General features: G+C 43.5%; 2 protein-coding genes across 5 annotated transcripts in view; both read right to left on the minus strand.

Annotated features, from left to right (window-relative positions):
• The window catches only part of LOC128603201 (uncharacterized), a 9,284-nt gene extending 3,086 nt beyond the window's left edge, over positions 1 to 6,198 (minus strand). Inside the window, exons 1-12 of one of the 4 annotated variants that reach the window (XM_053617469.1) lie at positions 5,936 to 6,197; positions 4,235 to 4,295; positions 2,896 to 3,720; positions 2,584 to 2,660; positions 2,250 to 2,326; positions 1,933 to 2,150; positions 1,459 to 1,712; positions 1,154 to 1,279; positions 910 to 1,054; positions 601 to 674; positions 344 to 423; positions 30 to 238 (exon numbers count right to left, since the gene is read on the minus strand). In XM_053617469.1, the coding sequence (XP_053473444.1) occupies positions 30 to 238; positions 344 to 423; positions 601 to 674; positions 910 to 1,054; positions 1,154 to 1,279; positions 1,459 to 1,712; positions 1,933 to 2,150; positions 2,250 to 2,326; positions 2,584 to 2,660; positions 2,896 to 3,720; positions 4,235 to 4,265 (2,116 nt within the window). In that variant the 5' untranslated portion in view covers positions 4,266 to 4,295; positions 5,936 to 6,197. Of the gene's footprint in view, positions 1 to 29; positions 239 to 343; positions 424 to 600; positions 675 to 909; positions 1,055 to 1,153; positions 1,280 to 1,458; positions 1,713 to 1,932; positions 2,151 to 2,249; positions 2,327 to 2,583; positions 2,661 to 2,895 lie in introns of all 4 variants that reach the window. The other 3 variants (XM_053617470.1, XM_053617468.1, XM_053617467.1) reach the window with 3 other exon arrangements.
• Positions 6,199 to 6,503: 305 nt separating this feature from the next.
• arhgap35b (Rho GTPase activating protein 35b) lies at positions 6,504 to 15,459 on the minus strand. Its single transcript, XM_053617453.1, has 6 exons — positions 11,479 to 15,459; positions 11,223 to 11,364; positions 10,169 to 10,246; positions 9,736 to 9,867; positions 9,424 to 9,529; positions 6,504 to 9,158 (listed from the first exon to the last, which is right to left on the minus strand). Exons 1-6 carry the CDS (start codon positions 15,196 to 15,198, stop codon positions 8,801 to 8,803), a joined length of 4,536 nt encoding a protein of 1,511 aa, XP_053473428.1. The 5' UTR covers positions 15,199 to 15,459; the 3' UTR covers positions 6,504 to 8,800.
• Positions 15,460 to 17,047: the final 1,588 nt, after the last annotated feature.

A 17,047-nucleotide genomic window follows, 5' to 3' on the forward strand; every position in this document is an offset into this window, starting at 1 on the left:
ATACTCATGTTAGCGAAAGGTCAACTCACGGGTCTCACAATGCGGGAGGCGCAGATGACGGATTGAACCTTCGAGGCATTCGATACTGTACAGTGGTCCTGCAGAATCCTTCTGTAATCCATCCAAGACATGGCTGTCCCAGGACACGATCCTGTACACCACTACACCTTTACCTTCCATCTCAAACACAAGGTTGGTCAGTTTGCACATATACAGGCCGGCATGAGGGCAGAGAAACCTGAAGAACAGGAAAAATAAATGGTGGAAAACATATCATAAATGTGTTTGAATGATAGAACAACGAATAATAATAATAATAATAATAATAAGGCAGGCATGTTACCTGTATACATCTCCGTTCTTATCTTTAGGACAGTTTTCAACTAATTCAGGACTAAATATTAATTCAGTGTCCGTTGAGGCCTGTTAAACATAATAAGAGACCACTGTTAAGATGTTGTTTATATACAACCGTTGTCTGTGTAAAAAACCTTCATGTAGTCATTAAACAAAAACCACGAGAGAACGTATTCTGACTGAATGTAAAGATGTGGGGCTAACTATCGTACTGGGTCATGAAGATCAGATAAAGATCCTTACATGTCCAGAGTCAAGGTGTAGCGTAGCCGCGGACCGAGCGTCTTTTCTGGTCCCGTCGTGTTCTCTAAAACCCTCTGTGTGAAGAATAAACCAAACACATGCATACGTACATCATACATATGAATCAAATACATACTACTGTCTTTCAGAGAGAATTACTGTACTATTCCAAAAAAAAAAAAAATGGGACACAGCATAAAATGTCAATCTCACAAACCTCACGTGTGTTATTCACAATAGAACGTAGAGAATGTTTCAACTGAGGAAACGTACCGTTTTAAGAGAAAAAAAAAATGAACACTTGGTTACCTGTAAGCAAGACTAGATCAGGCCTCCACACCTCCTGGCCATTTTCATCCAAGAGACTTAAAGTGAATTTATCGAGCTCGGTATTAAACTGCACCTCAAACGTAGAGTGATAGTCGGGGCCGTAGTCACGAACAAACGTCTCGTCCTGAGGAAACGGGTGATTTTTCCAGAGATTATTCCAGAACGATGCATGAAGTCAAGGATGTTTACTTAAAATATGACCGACATTGACGATGAACTTTACCTCAGGTTGGGACACGTAATCACAGTCAGTAGTTCTAAAGCACGGCCTGTATGTTTTATCTGGGGTCAGCTGACATTTAGAGCGTGTCTCAATGTACGTGTACGTGCAGTTACGTTGCTTCTGCACCTTTAAGGGCAAAAGAACAGTGCATTCGAACTATTTTTTTTTTTTAAAAACGACCAATTCTGTGACAAATTTGTGTTCACTGCTACTGTAAGTCGTGAATTACAATACAACCTCTTTTCATCACTGTATATGAGGATACGCGAAACGTAATAATAAACACACTCGTTAACGGAGATTACCTCTTCAACGGGGACATTCCCTGGCAAGAGATGGACGTGCAGTTTACTCATCCTGTGTTTCCCAGTTTCTTCACAGAACAGGAGGACTTGGGCTCTGATGGGGTACGCTTGGAATAGGAGCGCTTTTAAGAGACCGACGAGGGAGAAACGTCGAACGTCTACGATCACGTGTGTGCTTGTTACTTTCAGAGGCTGAATGATCTCCACGTTTCCACCAGTCACGTGTGCCACAGTTAGCTGAAGCACATGTTTGCCTGTAAGGCAAGGCATTGCGAATAATACTCACAAACAGAAAAGTATTTACCTCCATCAGTACATTTTCCATATTGTTTATCCTACACAGGGAGACAGGGGAGCACAAGGTGGGGGACATCCTGGACAGGGTGCCAACCCATCACAGGGCACAATCATACACACATTCACACACTACGGGCAATTTGGAAATGCCAATCAGCCTACAATACCCCAACTTACCCCAATCGATCTCACAGTGCGGAAGGTGTAGATGACGGATTGAACCTTCGAGGCAGTCGATACTGTACAGAGGTCCTGCAGGCTCCTTGTCCTTTAACTCATCCGAGACACAGCCGTCCCAGGACACTATTCTGTACAGCAATTCCCCTTTCCCTTCCATCTCGAACACAAGGTCTGTCAGTTTGCACTTAAACTGCCCGGCACGAGGGCAAAGAAACCTGAAGAACAGAAAAGCAATCACCTCTTCAATCCTAAATTTGTTTGAATGACAGAATTATAAAGAATAAATAAATAAATAAATAAAACATGCATGTTACCTGTATTTCATTCTGTTCTTATCATTAGGATAGTTGTCAACCAATTCAGGAGTAAATATTTCAGTGTCTGCTGAGACCTGTTATACATAATACGAGACCATTTTTTAGATTTAAACAAAACAAAACGTACTTTTGTTTACTTTACTATTTATCCGAACACGGTTGGGTTTCTGTGTGTAGAGTATCGTGACAGGGTGTGAGCCCCCTGCTGGGCTAAAACACTTCACAAATTTGTTTTGTTAAAATTTGGTTTGAGAGTTCTTTAAAAATGTAGACCTGACTATGAATCTGTAACCGTCATACTGGGTCATGAAGATCAGATAAAGATCCTTACATGTCCAGCGTCAGGGTGCAGTGAAGATGTGGACCGAGCACCTTTTCCGGTTCCACTGGGTTCTCTAAAATCCTCTGCTGGAAGAATCGAGAAAAATGCATACATATAAAGCAAGTACATATAAGTGTTTTTCGGAGAAAATTCTTGTTCCTTGTCCCCTTAAAAGTAAGGGATTGAAAAATAATAGTGGAAAAACTCCTACCTGATATCACCCAGGCAACAACAAGAGAGGACTAAGATCCAGCACCATGCACAAATACACACACACACACAGATACTTAAGGGTCATTTTAGCATGGCTGATATACCTACCTGCATGTTTTCGGGAGGCGGGAGGAAACTGGAGATCTCGGGGGGAACCCATACGGACACGGGTTGAATGTGCGATGCTCCACAGCTCAGAACTGAACCAGAAAACCTGGAGGAATTTGAGAAAGTACATGCATACATTCATGAAATAATGTGAATATTTCATGCCTTTTGTCCTTCTCTCCTTGGAGTCATCTCCTATCCTGCTCTCGTCCACGTTCGGCAACATCGTGGTGTCCATTTCCAAACGACAGCCTCTGTTTACTGCCACCATCTCCTCTATCTTCTCCAGCAGCTCCATAACCTGCGAGTCGTCATCCATGTTATTCTTAAAAACATGATATCTGTTTCCACATTTCTCGACCAGCCACTGGAGAGCCACACCTTCACGCTCGATGTGTCTCTCTATGGTGACGTCTCCCAGGAAGTCCCCAAAGGTGAACAGAACTATGGTGTGACTCCAGACTTCATCACCAAGGAGATTCAGACATCCTGCTAATCTTTCTCTGTCGTTTTCTTTAAATACGTCACCACAGTTGACCACCACCAGTACAGCCTGTGGACCAGGAGGATACACGGACACGCCGCGGACTATCTCCTCGTTCAGTAACTCGGTGCTCTCCGTCACAGGTTTATCACTGCACCATCCTGGAGCTTCGACCAGAGTGATTTTCCTCCCTGCTACTTCTCCATGTCTCTTCACGCTCCGTGTGCTTTCCTGTAAGTCAAGATCTTTTCGGCCCAGGATGACGTTTCCAGCAAGACTTTTCCCAGAATTCCTGCAGCCTAGCAGCACAATGCTCACTTCTGAGACACGATGCACATCACCTGCGGGAGAAAAAAAAACAAGTGCAACCATCTCAGTGCTCATAATAGACATTCGAAAGAGTAACACCCCGGGGGGGCCGGAGTTTAAATGGAGTCATGTTGCCTTAGCTACAATTACAATTAAAAACACATCTTCGATTCAAGTTCATTTCATCTTATGCGTACACGTAGTGCTTTTAACCTGAGACGAAAGGAGGAAGAAACCTTGTGAGGAACCAGACTCGAAAGGAACTCATCCTCTCCTGGGTGACACCGGATAGCGGGATTATAAATCGTTATGGTAGATTCGAAGTCATACAAAGAGAAGGCAAACAGCACGGATTGTGTGCAAAGGATACAGAATGATCATACTAGAAATAAGAAACCTGATGATCATAAGGTTTGTTTTTATGATTACAACAGCAGTTCTTATTGAGTACAGGACTTAAGATAAACAATTGATAATTTCCTTGTTGGAATTAATGATATGATCTATTACAAATCTATTACAAAAAAAAAACAAAAAACAACTCACCAGATATATATCTGAGGTCACTGGCGGCCATTTTGGACTATTTTCCAGCGCTCTTTCACATCTGCATAGAAATATTAAAATGCAATTTATATTTAAAAAAAAAAAAAAAAAGGTTTTATTTGGTAATAAACTCTCCCACTGAATTATTTATTTATTTATTTACTTATTTTGCAGTGTGATGCTCTACAAAGGTCAAAACCAGGCTAAATCAGAACATTATCTGAAAACTAGGCTCGGAATAAGAAAGCACAACAGGTAGAGCTGTACCGGGAACATTCAAGTGCTAAAATGATCCGAGTTGTGACCACAAAAAAGAAAAGAAAGAAAGAAAGAAAGAAAGTAAAAGTTCATTTCAAACCCACTAAAATGCCTGTCTTTACAAAGACCGCTGCGTATTGGCCACTGGCAACAATAAGACACATACCATAATGGTTTACACATGAAATATCAGAGAAACGCAGAACCAGACTTTCTTGGAGAACCGGTTCCTTTGAAATAAAAATACTTTATTACACAAGGCGTACGCCAAGTATTAATAAACACACTGTTGGAACGAACAACAGAAGAAGAAAAACCACGCAGACCATACTGTAATATATTATGGTGCTCGTTGGTCTGGCTGTGGCTACAGTACGCTATTCGACCAGTAGGACCTTGCTGCTAAAATACACCAGGTGTACCACTGACCATCATGTCCGTACGTAATTGCTGAAAATCCCTTCCAGGTTTAATCCCCCTTTTCTGTTATAAAAATCTCCACTGTTCTTTGAAGGCTTTCCACTAGGTTTTATAACACGACTGTAGTGTTCATTCAGGAGTGTCTGGGGTGCCGTCGGTGTTCCAGTTCATCAAAAAGGTGTGGCGTGGGGTTGAGTGGCGGGTCAGGCTACTGCGCAGGTGCAGGCCACTCGAGTTCTTCGACCTTCTTCCGACCTTAACACACCGTGTGTTCACACGTAGAGCTCGCTTTGTGCACAGAGGCATTGTCAGGCTAGAACAGCCTTGGGACCTCTTCATTCCAGTGAAGCGGAATACACATTAACATTCGAGATAAAGTTCAGCTGATACATTTCAGGTATGAACGATTCATGTAAACGTAGGACTTTGGTTGGAGTACAAGCTGAAGTCATTATAAAATTAGGAAGTTTCCTAGGCCTACTTGGCTCTCTCGCTGTCGTTCTCGCAGGCAAAGGGTTCAAAGTATGAAACAAAACCAAAAAAATAAAAACCTACTAATGCTACAGACTTTACAAAATACAGGCGTACCTACAAAATCAAAAAAACCCTGATCAAATGTTGCTAAATTAATCACATTTTCACACCATGAAAAAAAAAAAAATGTTCAGTATAATTTTTAATTAATTGTTTTCAATTGATGCAATTAATGATTAATTCAAACAATTTATGATTCAAAATCTATCTATAATTTTATCTATCAAAAAACTAGACTAGGCTTATTTGAAAATTGCGTTGTTCCCATCCCCCACCCCTCGACCCTTCCACGACTCCACCCATGCAAATTCCATGAAAAACAAACAAACAAAACAAACACAGTGTCAGGTGTGCCATGTCCACCACTACAGCGTGTGCAATGCTCCTACATGTTATATCATGATGTACAACTGACTTTCCTCAACGTTAACGGAACTTTAGACCTGAAAGTATGACGTAGCGTCCTTAAAAACGTTAACGTTAACAAACCGCTCTGATAGAAGACGTCTGGAACGTTCCGGGACATGCCGCAGTAGGAAAATAATCAACGTCGGTCGGGGTGGAAACGTTAACACTAGGTCATCAGACCCGTTACCATCGCCGATTACAGCAGCACCTCCCAATGAGCTGGGGAAAAAAGAAGAAGAAAAAACCTCTGTGGAAATGATTCGTCCTTACCTTTGTTGTCTGTCATGCAAGTGAACGAGAACACACCTTAACACACTCGTAAAAAAAAAAAAAAGACACGTCTCCATCTCTACTTCCTTTTTTTTGATGGATGGATGCCGGAGCGTTCAGGAAGTTGAGCTCAGATTACAGAAAAGCAAACATGCCAACATGTAGCACAAAAGTGGAATTAAATAAGTTGTGTGTGTGAATTTATTTATGGATAAGATAGCATGCATCAGCCTTCACTGTTTATACCAGCAGAAATCTTTTGAATGTTCTTACAATTGCAAGGAAATACTGTTTGTTTTTGTTTTTTTCATGTATTGGAGATTTGAAGTTAAATGACTGGATTAAATACGTGTTTCTAAAAGCGATATAGATAGATATATTTTTTGAAAAATGAATGTCTTTGTAGAGTATGTCTTTAAGCTCTAATTTATTTCAGAGACCGGTCGTTCTGATTCATATCTCAATAGTTAAACCCCAGCTTCCCAACCCTGGGCCTGGAAAGCACATGCTAGTGTTTTCTACACCTGATTCCATGATTCATACCCGTCCTGAGATGATGGTTGGGGGTTGGTATACTGATATACTGTAGATGTGAGATGCGCCCCCTAGTGGCAACTGCGTACCATCTTAGATGAAGAGACAATTCCCTTATCTCACGAATGGGTTGCCAAATTATTGACAAGCAGCTGCTGTGATATTGCAGATGTTTTCTGTGGTGTCGCTGGAGTGTTTCAGCTTGATGGGACTTGAGAAACAAGTACTTGAACCCACCACCCCATGGATGAAGACGCCCCTGAACCTTAGCGTTTGTCCTCAGAATCACGTCCTGAGTACGCTGCTCAAGTTTGATCAAAAGTTGTAGTAAATAAATAGAAATAAATGATTGGTAGATGGCACCCGTATATATATGGTTTGTTTTTCAAATCCCAACATTCTTTGATAATTATCGAGCCTTATTAGTAACTTGCTATAACATTGTTTAATCCTTAAAAAATCCTAGAACTGGTTTGAAAAAGTAGGTTTCACATATTATGCAAATTGCCATGGGTTCGAATGGGCGGGGGATAAATGTACCTCTTTTTTTTTTTGGGTCTTCTCGGATCCTGGTTCCTTCTACGTCTGTAAACCAGGTATTTAAAATCTAGCCGAGCATTTTCATCTCCTACCAAAACATAAAGCGAAAAACGCTTCGAATTCATGACGAGACTGTCTGCCATTTCAGAAAAGGCTTCTATCTTTTTAAAAGAAAACATCAATTACGATCTATGCGCATGGAGCCGCGAACGAGACGAGTCCGAGAACCGGAGGACAGGGAACTCGGCATGGGTCTGCGCCGAAATGATAAACGTTAGCAGTTTATGTCTACATTAGTTGCAGTTTAGTCTTAATGTCACAGACATACAGAGGAAAATCCAGTACAGAGATGGAACAGATGCTTGGTGAGGATCAGAAATGTTCCCCAGACACAGGCTACACCAAATGCAATTCAGTGTTACTCTTCACAAAATCAGGCCTAAATAAAACATTAAAAAAAAAAAAAAAAAAATCATCAAAGTGCTTTATATTAGTAAGTGGCAAAAAAAACAGAGGACATCCAAATAAGGCCCGTGTATGTGTGTATATGTGTGTGTGTCTTTTTTTACATTTTTTTTTTAATGTCCCATTTTTTAAGGGTAAAAGGGTTCTGGGATCACCCTTGACTAAAAGGTTAAAGGTTTAAAGAGGTTACATGTCAAAGTTCGACGTCGTTAAAAGTCTCGGAGCGATCGAACCCTCCGGAGTTCCAGATTCGTCCGGTCGAATCTCATAAAAAGAGCACAGATCCACAGGAACCGATGAAAGCAAAACTGTCAAAGCTTCATATCACAGAGAGAAGAGAAGAAAACCAAATCAAAACGCTCATACGTGACAGCTTCAATGTTTTTTTTGTTTTTTTCAAATCCATGCGGTCTTTTAACAAGGGATCATGTAGATTAAATCAACACTGGGAGGGAAAAAAAGTTCATCTTTGCAAGTAAGCATGCAGCAATAGTAATTCTATTTATCTCTCTCTCTTTTTTTTTATTTATTTTTTTAATCAGCACTCTCTCAAAGTGTCCGTCTGACTTCATCAGACAGTGTTGGGATAAGTGCCTGGATGGATTTCCCATTTGTAGTGCGTCTCCCTACTGTATTTCTTCTTCATGTGTGGCTGGGAAGAAAAAAAAACAAACAAACAAAAAAAAAACAGGAGCTACAGTCCGAGATCAGGAAAGCAGGAATGGATGGAGTTAAGCGAGAGAATTACTTAATTAATTTTTTTTTAAAAACACACACGGAGAGACAAGACAAAAGCGCACACTTAACAGAAGTCTGCTACGCTGCAGAACAGAACATGGGCTCGGATTAAGAAGTTCTGGTCCCCCCGGTAACAGTGACGAGCGTCCACGGCGAGACAGGAGGACTTGCGGGTGTCCGTGTGTGTCGTCGGGGCGCTACGGTTTCAAGTGTGGTGTGCAAAAAAAATAAAAAATGTTCACAAACCCTCAGACGGCGTTGAATCCAGTCGCTACATGCAAATTTAAATACGCGCACGTCTTGTGTGCGATCTCGCTTACATACCGAGCGTCTATGTAAAGACTGCAGTGTATATGTGTATAGATACGAGGAATCTTTAGCCTGGCGTGTGTCCCTGTCTCACAGTGTGTGTGTCTCTGCGGGGACGGTGAGGGGGCTCTGAGGGGGCGAGCCCGGGGGCGAATGAAGCGCCGGGCTGAAGTGCGGAGGTGGAGGGGTGCACAAGGGGGCGGCGGTGGGCGAAGGGGGCAGGGCAGAGGGTGTCGGCGTGCCGTAGAGGCCTGTGGGAGACTCGGCGGGAGCTTGGTTGTAGAAGAAAAAGGCGCACTGATGGATGAAGGTCTCGATGATGGTCTGGTAGGTGCGCGTGGCCGTGAGAGCGTCCATGGTGGTGAAGTCGGGCCGCATGAGCGTAGGCCAGAAGCAGATGGACAGGTTCTCGCTGGTCATCAGGTTGACTCTGTTCCACTGGCTGACCCTGAATGAATAATGAGCAAACAAAATTCATAAACGATTACTTGCAGTGTTTCAGATTGGCTTGCTAACGACTTTAAACCTGACACGTTGGCAGTGACGCAGAGAGCCATGACACCCGGACGAGGGTGGCGCTACCTATTTTTAATTTTAAATTAAGATATGTTTTCGGCAAAACTGCATCCAGGTGTTGTGAAGCTTTGAGAACTGCAGCACACGCAAGAACACAAGAAAACGTCACATGGGTATAACAGCTAAAAGGAACTGACTTGTTCAGGTGGCCCATGACATGTTTGAAAACTTCGTAATTCTCCCGAGGAAATCTCCTCAGCACGTCCTTCATGGTCTGCAGTCTCTGCTCTCGGTCATTTATCTCTGCACAAATACAAAGAAACACACAGACGAACTGTTAGAAGAGTGAAAGACACTTTGCTAGAGCTCATCTCTAGGCCCTTGATGCTCCCTGCTCTGCGGGGCACTGTATCATGGCTGAACACAGAGTCACGATACTCTACACGCAGAAACCCGATAAGTCGATTTCGAATGCCGGTGCGCTGTGAGAAAGGGTTGAGAAAACTTACTGAAAGCTTCCACCAGCTCCACTTGTAGACTGTATGGGACCAATGGATCGGGCAACTCAGAGAAAAAGCTCTTTAAAGCGCCAGCTACTGTGTTCACCGGAAAGTCCTTTTCCACCAGGTCCAGGCCGTGGTCTACAGGGGACAAAGTGAAAAATGAACGAATACGTAGGAGTGAGTTAAAGCAAGACAGTAAAGAGAGAGAGACAGAAAAAAAACCCAGGTCCATTGAGTCACTTTAATAATTGGAATGATGATCTACTAATCAGAATTTGACATTTTAATTGGAGTCATTGTTGATTCTGTCCGTGAATAGAGGGATATATGTCAAATGTATGCACAAGAAGGGCAAATAAAGCAGCAGCTCACCAAAAAAAACTAACAAAAAAAACTTTATTAGTCAGTTTGAAAGAATGTAACGTGGGTATAATCTTACCCTGTTCAAACTGCCGCTGCATGCTCTCCATCTCTGACTTGTTTCCACTCACTCTATATAGACCCTCCGTAGTCAACCCTGAGAGAGAGAGAGAGAGAGAGAGAGAGAGAGAGAGACAGAGAGAGAGACAAAGACAGAGAGAGCGAGAGAGAGAGACAAAGAGAGAGATGCAGGTGATCTGTGTCTCAGAATATAAGGTTTTTGTCATGACATCTTACATATATATGCTTATATCAGCAGCCAGTCTTTGTTCGAACCAGTCTAGGGTTGTTCTGACTAGGTATGCTTAAGATCTGAACTTTTGACAGAAAGTATGTGTTCAGAGGAGAAAAAAAAAGGAAGTATTGCTCCATCTAGGAAATGTCTAGTCATCAGCAGCATCTTTCCTGACTGACAGTAGTGGAGATATTTAGAGAAATCACACCACAAGCTTTCCAGAGGGTCATGTGACAAAGCCAGGCGTCTCCAGATCAGTGTCTGAAATCTTCTCTATTTCAATCAGAGTCGACTTGTCTCGATTCAGACACAATACAACAATAGACTATATAGCCAGACGTTTGCGGACAGCTGACCATGACGCCCGTACGTGCTTCTTGAACACCACGGGTCGTGGGGATTGTGTGCCCGTTCAGCCTCAAGAGCATTAGTGAGATCAGGTCAGGCGCTGACATCATGCAGAGGAGGGTTGGTGCACAGTTCATCCCAGGCCACTTGCGTTCTTCCACTCCAACCTTGGCTGACCACGTCTTCATGGAGCTCGCTTTGCACACATGGGCACTGGCATTGCCGGAACAGGTTTGGGGCCCTCTTAGTTCCAGTGAAGTGAAGCTGTAATGCCCCGGCATGCAAAGACATTCTATACAATTGTGTGCTTCAAATTTTGTGAGGCAACAATTTGGGGAAGAAGCGTATATGGGTGTGATGGTCAGGTGTCCACAAACTTTTGGCCATATAGTGTAAGTGTTACTATAAGCTGCTCCCTTGCACAGAACGTTATCTGAAGAATAAAAACCATGGCTCTTGAATACTTGTGCAACTATCAGTGAAGTGTTACCTGTGGCCTCAATGAAGCGGATACATTTGTCGATGAACAGCGGGATGGGTCTGTCAGGTGACACGACATTAACTAATGGCACCCCAAAGTAAGTACTCTCCAGAGGTTTGGAGATCGAGTGTCGGGGCTTTAGTCTGGTTTTCTGCAGAAATTGAGTAAAAAGAGACATTTGGGTTGAGTAAATGACAACTCCAGACTCTGTGTTTGTTTAAAGATAGCTATCGTACAGAAAAAAAGCTGTGTGTAATGTAATTACTTTGCCTGGTCGACGAAGGCTCCTCAGAATGTTCCTTTTCTTATCGTCCCCTTCCTCAATCAGCGACTCTCCTTTCAAAACGGCCACGTCATCCTCCTTCGTTTTTGGAAGACCGCCGAACTCGTCATCGCTGCCGATAGAGAAACTGGTGCGGAAGCTGCTGAACTTGCCTAGGCGCTTGGATCGATCTCGGTACAATCGGGGTTTTACTCCGGCAGAAGAGAACTTCCTGCGCCGCTCCAAAGAGCTGCCGTCGCCTTCGCTATCCGAGCCGTTCACGCCTCCGTTCGAGTGCATTCGGTTGGAGTTCCGTATGGTGATGATCTTGCCCTGCGTGCTGTCGTGTGGTACAGAGTATATGTTCTCCTCATGGCTGGGTCGAGGCTTGGAAACAGCATCCATTGGCTCAGCATAGTCAGACGGATCATACACCCCGTCCCCACAGGGCGGCCAGGTGACATTGGAGGTAAGGGACCGCCGATGGCTGGTGTCCATGTAGGGGTTAAAGTTGTGCTTTCTGAAGTCAAAAGTGACACTGGGTTTGGACCTCATATGTAAAGGGACTTTGCTGTTCAACTTGTTCTCAAAAGTACTGAGTTCAGAGATGACCGAGAACGTGTCGGCCGACTCCAAATCAGGGAGCTTGAATCCGCTATGAGAGGTGAGGGTTCCGTCAAAGTAAGGCGGTGAAGCTTCCATGTCCTCCTCATAATCCAACAGCATAGTTACAGGGCTAGGGGAACCGCAATGGGGTGAATACACGTTCTCGTTTGTGCTACAGGCCTCTGCTGCGTTATCGTACACATGAGTTGCCTCAACGAGAGTCTTCTTCTCCGCGACCTCCATGAAGAAAGATTGTAGGAGGTCTATTCTGTGCAGTCCTCCAACAACTCCGCCTGGTCCACAGACCACGCAGGCAAAACGACCCTCTATTTCATGGGCCAGTTCTTCGCCCTGGACCAACAGCTCACGTGCAGACTCGGAGTCCGTGAGCTCCGTCTCCGTTTCTCCCACCGCTAGCAACTGGACTGGAACAATGTCTGGAACCTCACAGAGTAAGGCACACAAGGTTTCCAATGAGGCTTTGCGGCGAGCAGAGTACACACCTATGTACCCGTGTACAAGCCGACTCTTGCGCATGGTAAAAGAAGCGTGATATGATAGTAGGGACAGCTCTATTGTCAGCCTGTTGTCACCGACTGTCTGCAAAAGCACCACTGAGTTACCACTGGAATTGGTTGGCCTGCAATGCTGAGGCAGTAAGAAGGGTGAGAGAAGTTGGTCTACGTCGTAGGAATCTCCACACATCAGGCACATGACAATACGCAAGTCTGCCTCCGGATTCTGGTCCTGCTGGATGTCTCTGATGCTCGGAGGTAAAGGGGGTGAAGACGGGGAACCGCTACGAAACGCGGCGCTCCTTCTTGTATCTAACAAACCTTTTAACACTTGGTTGATCTGTTTCTCGTTCACATTCCGCCCGTAGCCTGAGCCAGGGGATGCTGGCTCCAAAAATTCGCACTGCAGCTTCATGGCTACCTGCTGACCCTGCGTGATTAAGATTTGGGCAGTCTCCCCACCAAGGTCACTCAAAGCCCCTACACCTCTCTTAGTGACTAACAAAAGAGACAAAGGAAGCTGAGCTATGTGGTTATCCCTCCTGCCAAGCGTTGACTCGCGCAACTTCTCGATACTTTCTAGAACGTAAGACAAAGATTCCTTGGAATTGTACAGACACAGGCACCCGTGAGGTGTGAATGTAGCAGTATGGAAGGAGTTAACCGGAAGCCTAACGTTACCCTCAATAGGCCTGAGTATTAGCTCGTATAATTTGCCTTCAAGCACGTAGTAGTCGTCGTTGGCACACATAGCTCGAATCTCGTTAGCCAACTCTCTTGCTAAACCATCTTTGCCCAGAATCACTAAGTTAATCCGTTCTGCTTTGCTTTCATGCATATGAGACTTTCCAAAGGAAGGATAGCGCATAGGGAAGCACGAGGCTAATATCTGCTCGATCTTGTTGTCGATGCAGTACGGGCAGCTCGGACAAGTATCCTTGGTCGGGTGATAGACAAAATGGATGTGCTTTAAAACTAAGGCGTCTCTTTCTGCCTGCAGTTTCTGTAATGCCTTGAAGCGCTGCTCTTCTCCCAGTGCTTCCTGAATTGCCCCCATCTTTTCTTTACTTGGCTTAGCATCCACTTCAAGTTCATAAAAAAGCTCCGAATACTCCAGCAGAAGTTCCTGGAAATCCTCCTTTGCCCTGTCTATGATCACCTTTTGGTGCCTGTTGTAGATATCCAGGTATTCCGGCTCCTCCAACCACTGATAGAAGTCTTCGTTCATTATGAAGCTCCGTGCCTCTTCCCAAGGCTTGCCAGGGGTGACGAAGGGCGAGGACGCCAGCTTCATCTTAAATTCGTGTCGCATCTCGGCACGCTTGCACTCGTTGCGCAAATGTTCGAGATGCGCATCAAATATGATTTCCGCGGCAGTTGTGTCCAGCACGTCAAAGGGTATGCGCTCGTCTTCCATATTGTCAAGATGTGGCGTGTCTTCCCATGGCGCGTCCTCCAGAACCACAAACCAATGGTCAAAGTCCTTTTTGGACTCCAGTACCTTCTGCACCCCAGACCAGCTTAAATGCTCGATTTCTGACAGTTCGGACACTAAGGAACCCAAGGCGAGCGGGAGAGCGGTTAAATACGCTTTACGACGTCTCTCGATGTGCTCCTGTTTAAGCCGATGAACGTGCTGCTGGAAAAGCTTTTTTGCTTTAGCTGTACCTTCTAAAAAGACGTATTCCTTGTATTCTGGTGATGGCTGCATACGTCGGCTGATTGCAGGCCAGTTCTCGTTGTGATTCTTCACTATGTGGTTCACTAACCACTCGTATCGGTCCTTTGCGGTGGCAATTATTTGACTCTGATGCTTTAAAGCCTCAAAATAAGGTATTATCTTGTGCTTGCCCCTTCCCTTATCAATGAGTTGAATCAGAGTAAGGAAAGCTAAGTCCACGTTGACATTAGACCGAGCTGATGTCTCAACAACTTGCAAGTTCTTTTTGTTGATGGCAAATGTATGAGAGTCCTTGATGTATCGCTCAACTCCTTCATCACACTTGGTGAGAACCAGCGCAACAGGCTTTTTAGTTTTACCCAGATGATTATACAGGTTGGTAACAAATTTCATTTGATCATCAAAGCTACGGTTCATCCCTCGACTTACATCGATGCAAAGTAGAAACCCGTCTACCTGCAGCTTTCCCTCGGGCATTTGTTTTTGCTCAAAGTCCTGCTCCAGACCCAACTGGTCTGTACAAAAGTACATGAGTTTTTCCGCAGAGGCCAGCTTCGTGGAGGCAGCTCTTTTGATGTAAGGCTGTAAAGCTGTGCTACGATGTGGTTGAAAGGTCTGGTCATCGATAAACTCCGTCTGCTCCACCACATGCATCCTACACTCAGTGCCATCCTCCAAGACTCGCTCCACCTCTCCCCAGAACAGGAAATGGTCGTTGTTGACCACTCGGCCACCGAAATCACTGGTACTCAGCACAGACGTGTGATCGAGGTGAAAGTCGTCCGCGCTAGGGCGGACGAAGCGATTACAGAGGCAAGACTTGCCAACTCCGCACGGGCCCTTCTCTTTCTCAGTGCCCGAAAGACCAACTACAACTAGGTTGTAGGTAGGCACCCGTGAATCTTGCTTTTTCGCCATCATCGTTTGCAGGCACTCATCTTGCCATGCCGTAACGGTTAACACAGGATTCACGCTTTGTCGTGTTTATAAAGCGATTTATTCGATCATATCCGCCGCACTGCGTTTTCTCCGGCTTTACACAATCAGACTAATTTCGATTGTGTGTTTCTTGCCCATATTACAGAAAGCTGGGTACGCTAAACAAAAGGAGATAATCAGGTGGGAGTGGCTTGACAGGAAATATCAAACGTTTCGGAGGAGTTATTCTTTACTGACGTCCATCCTGAAAGAAGAGAAAAAGAAAGAGAATAGTAATTACTTTCTGTTCCAAAAGAAGAAGAAAAAGAAGACTTACTGATCATTGACTAATCAACTATCACTCTAACCAACAGGATCGACGGTAATCTGCTTTGCTGACTTAAGTTTTACTACATAGCCATCATACATAGCACGTCAGAAAAATGAAAGAGATATATGCGTATCATGCACTACCTTAATTTCACCAAATATTGGTGCTTTTTATATATTTATGCACAGTCCATGCCAAAGACAGGATTCAACTTGAAAGTTAAAAGACAGTGTGTGCAAGTAGTACGTCATGCAACATCAACAGTAAAAGCGCATAATGCAAGGTCAGCAAAAATACATACAAGAAAAAAATTTTTCTTTTTAAAAAATTGCAAAACTGCAGGACTGGAAAATGTGAGTCACTGTCCACAGGAACACATTCCTCAATCATGGCTGTTGAGGTACGCCCAGTACTGCATAGTTTGGTGGAGGGTTTTTTTTGTTGTTGTTTTTTTTTTTTTTTTAAAGCTAATCAGCTAATTTATAAGACTTGCATAAAAGCAATGACTCCACAAGGGCTGGGTTTACAAAAAAAAAAAAAATAAATCTAGTCTACTACACCAATGTGATTGAATATCCGTCCTATAAAAAACGACTACTGTTCAAAAAGCTAGTAAGAATTCCAGCTGGGGAAAAAAAACCTCCATAAATATAATGTATTAATATAACTTGTTTCTTGGAATCCAATAATTTATATTTAATTTTAAATCCAGGATACAGTCAATGTACCGTTAAATGAACTATTTGCCAGTTTAATCTAGATGCCCATGAAATTTGCATGAATTCTTTCCTGTTTTCTTTGCAGAACATCTGGATTGCTGCAAATGAGATTATTATATTAAGTACATTAGGTCCAATAAATCGCCAGTAGACTGTTCACCATCAGACTCCTATGAGATCAGATTAGACCACTGGAAACCTTCAAGTAAAAATCCACTGTAAACGACGGCTCGGATCGGATCAGATCGGTTCGGCTGCTAACTTCTCGCGTTAATAACAAAAATACAGCTCCAACCAACACGTTAATACACGTATTACCGAGCACGTCGCGAACATTTCAGCCTAAACGTATTTACTGCGTTTCAGTTTTTACTAACGATTACGACGACATTTAAATGAAAGTGCTTTAAATGAAAAGGTTGTCACGTCTATTACGGATGGGCAGTGCGATATAATATAGTTACGACACGCATATCGTGATTAAAAACTGTACTGTTTTCCAAGATCTTACTGGTATAATAAGTCATTTTTAACCACTGACTACAATAACAAGGAATTAAGACACTTAAATATGTCTGTCCTGAGGGTTCCATTTCCCCTGGAAGTAGTAGACATTTCAGTTCTTCTTTTAGATACTAAATATATATTCTGCAGACATTTATATTAGTTTGAATCGTGTGTGTGTGTGTGTGTGTCATGAAAATCTTAAGTATCACAATATTGTAATATTTTAGACGTATCGCTCAAAGTGAGGTTCATGAAGCATAACCAGTTGTGGAAATCCCAACTGGCCATCATCGAA

The sequence above is a fragment of the Ictalurus furcatus genome, chromosome 28 (assembly GCF_023375685.1).
Source record: "Ictalurus furcatus strain D&B chromosome 28, Billie_1.0, whole genome shotgun sequence".
Classification (NCBI taxonomy): domain Eukaryota; kingdom Metazoa; phylum Chordata; class Actinopteri; order Siluriformes; family Ictaluridae; genus Ictalurus; species Ictalurus furcatus.

Excerpts from the sequence above, each read along its gene's own strand:
- arhgap35b (XM_053617453.1), bottom strand. The coding sequence starts at position 15,198 with ATGATGGCGAAAAAGCAAGATTCACGGGTGCCTACCTACAACCTAGTT. Across the intron at positions 9,868-10,168 it reads GCAGCGGCAGTTTGAACAGG|ACCACGGCCTGGACCTGGTG; the intron begins GTAAGATTATAC and ends TGTCCCCTGTAG. Across the intron at positions 9,530-9,735 it reads GGAGCTGGTGGAAGCTTTCA|AGATAAATGACCGAGAGCAG; the intron begins GTAAGTTTTCTC and ends GTATTTGTGCAG.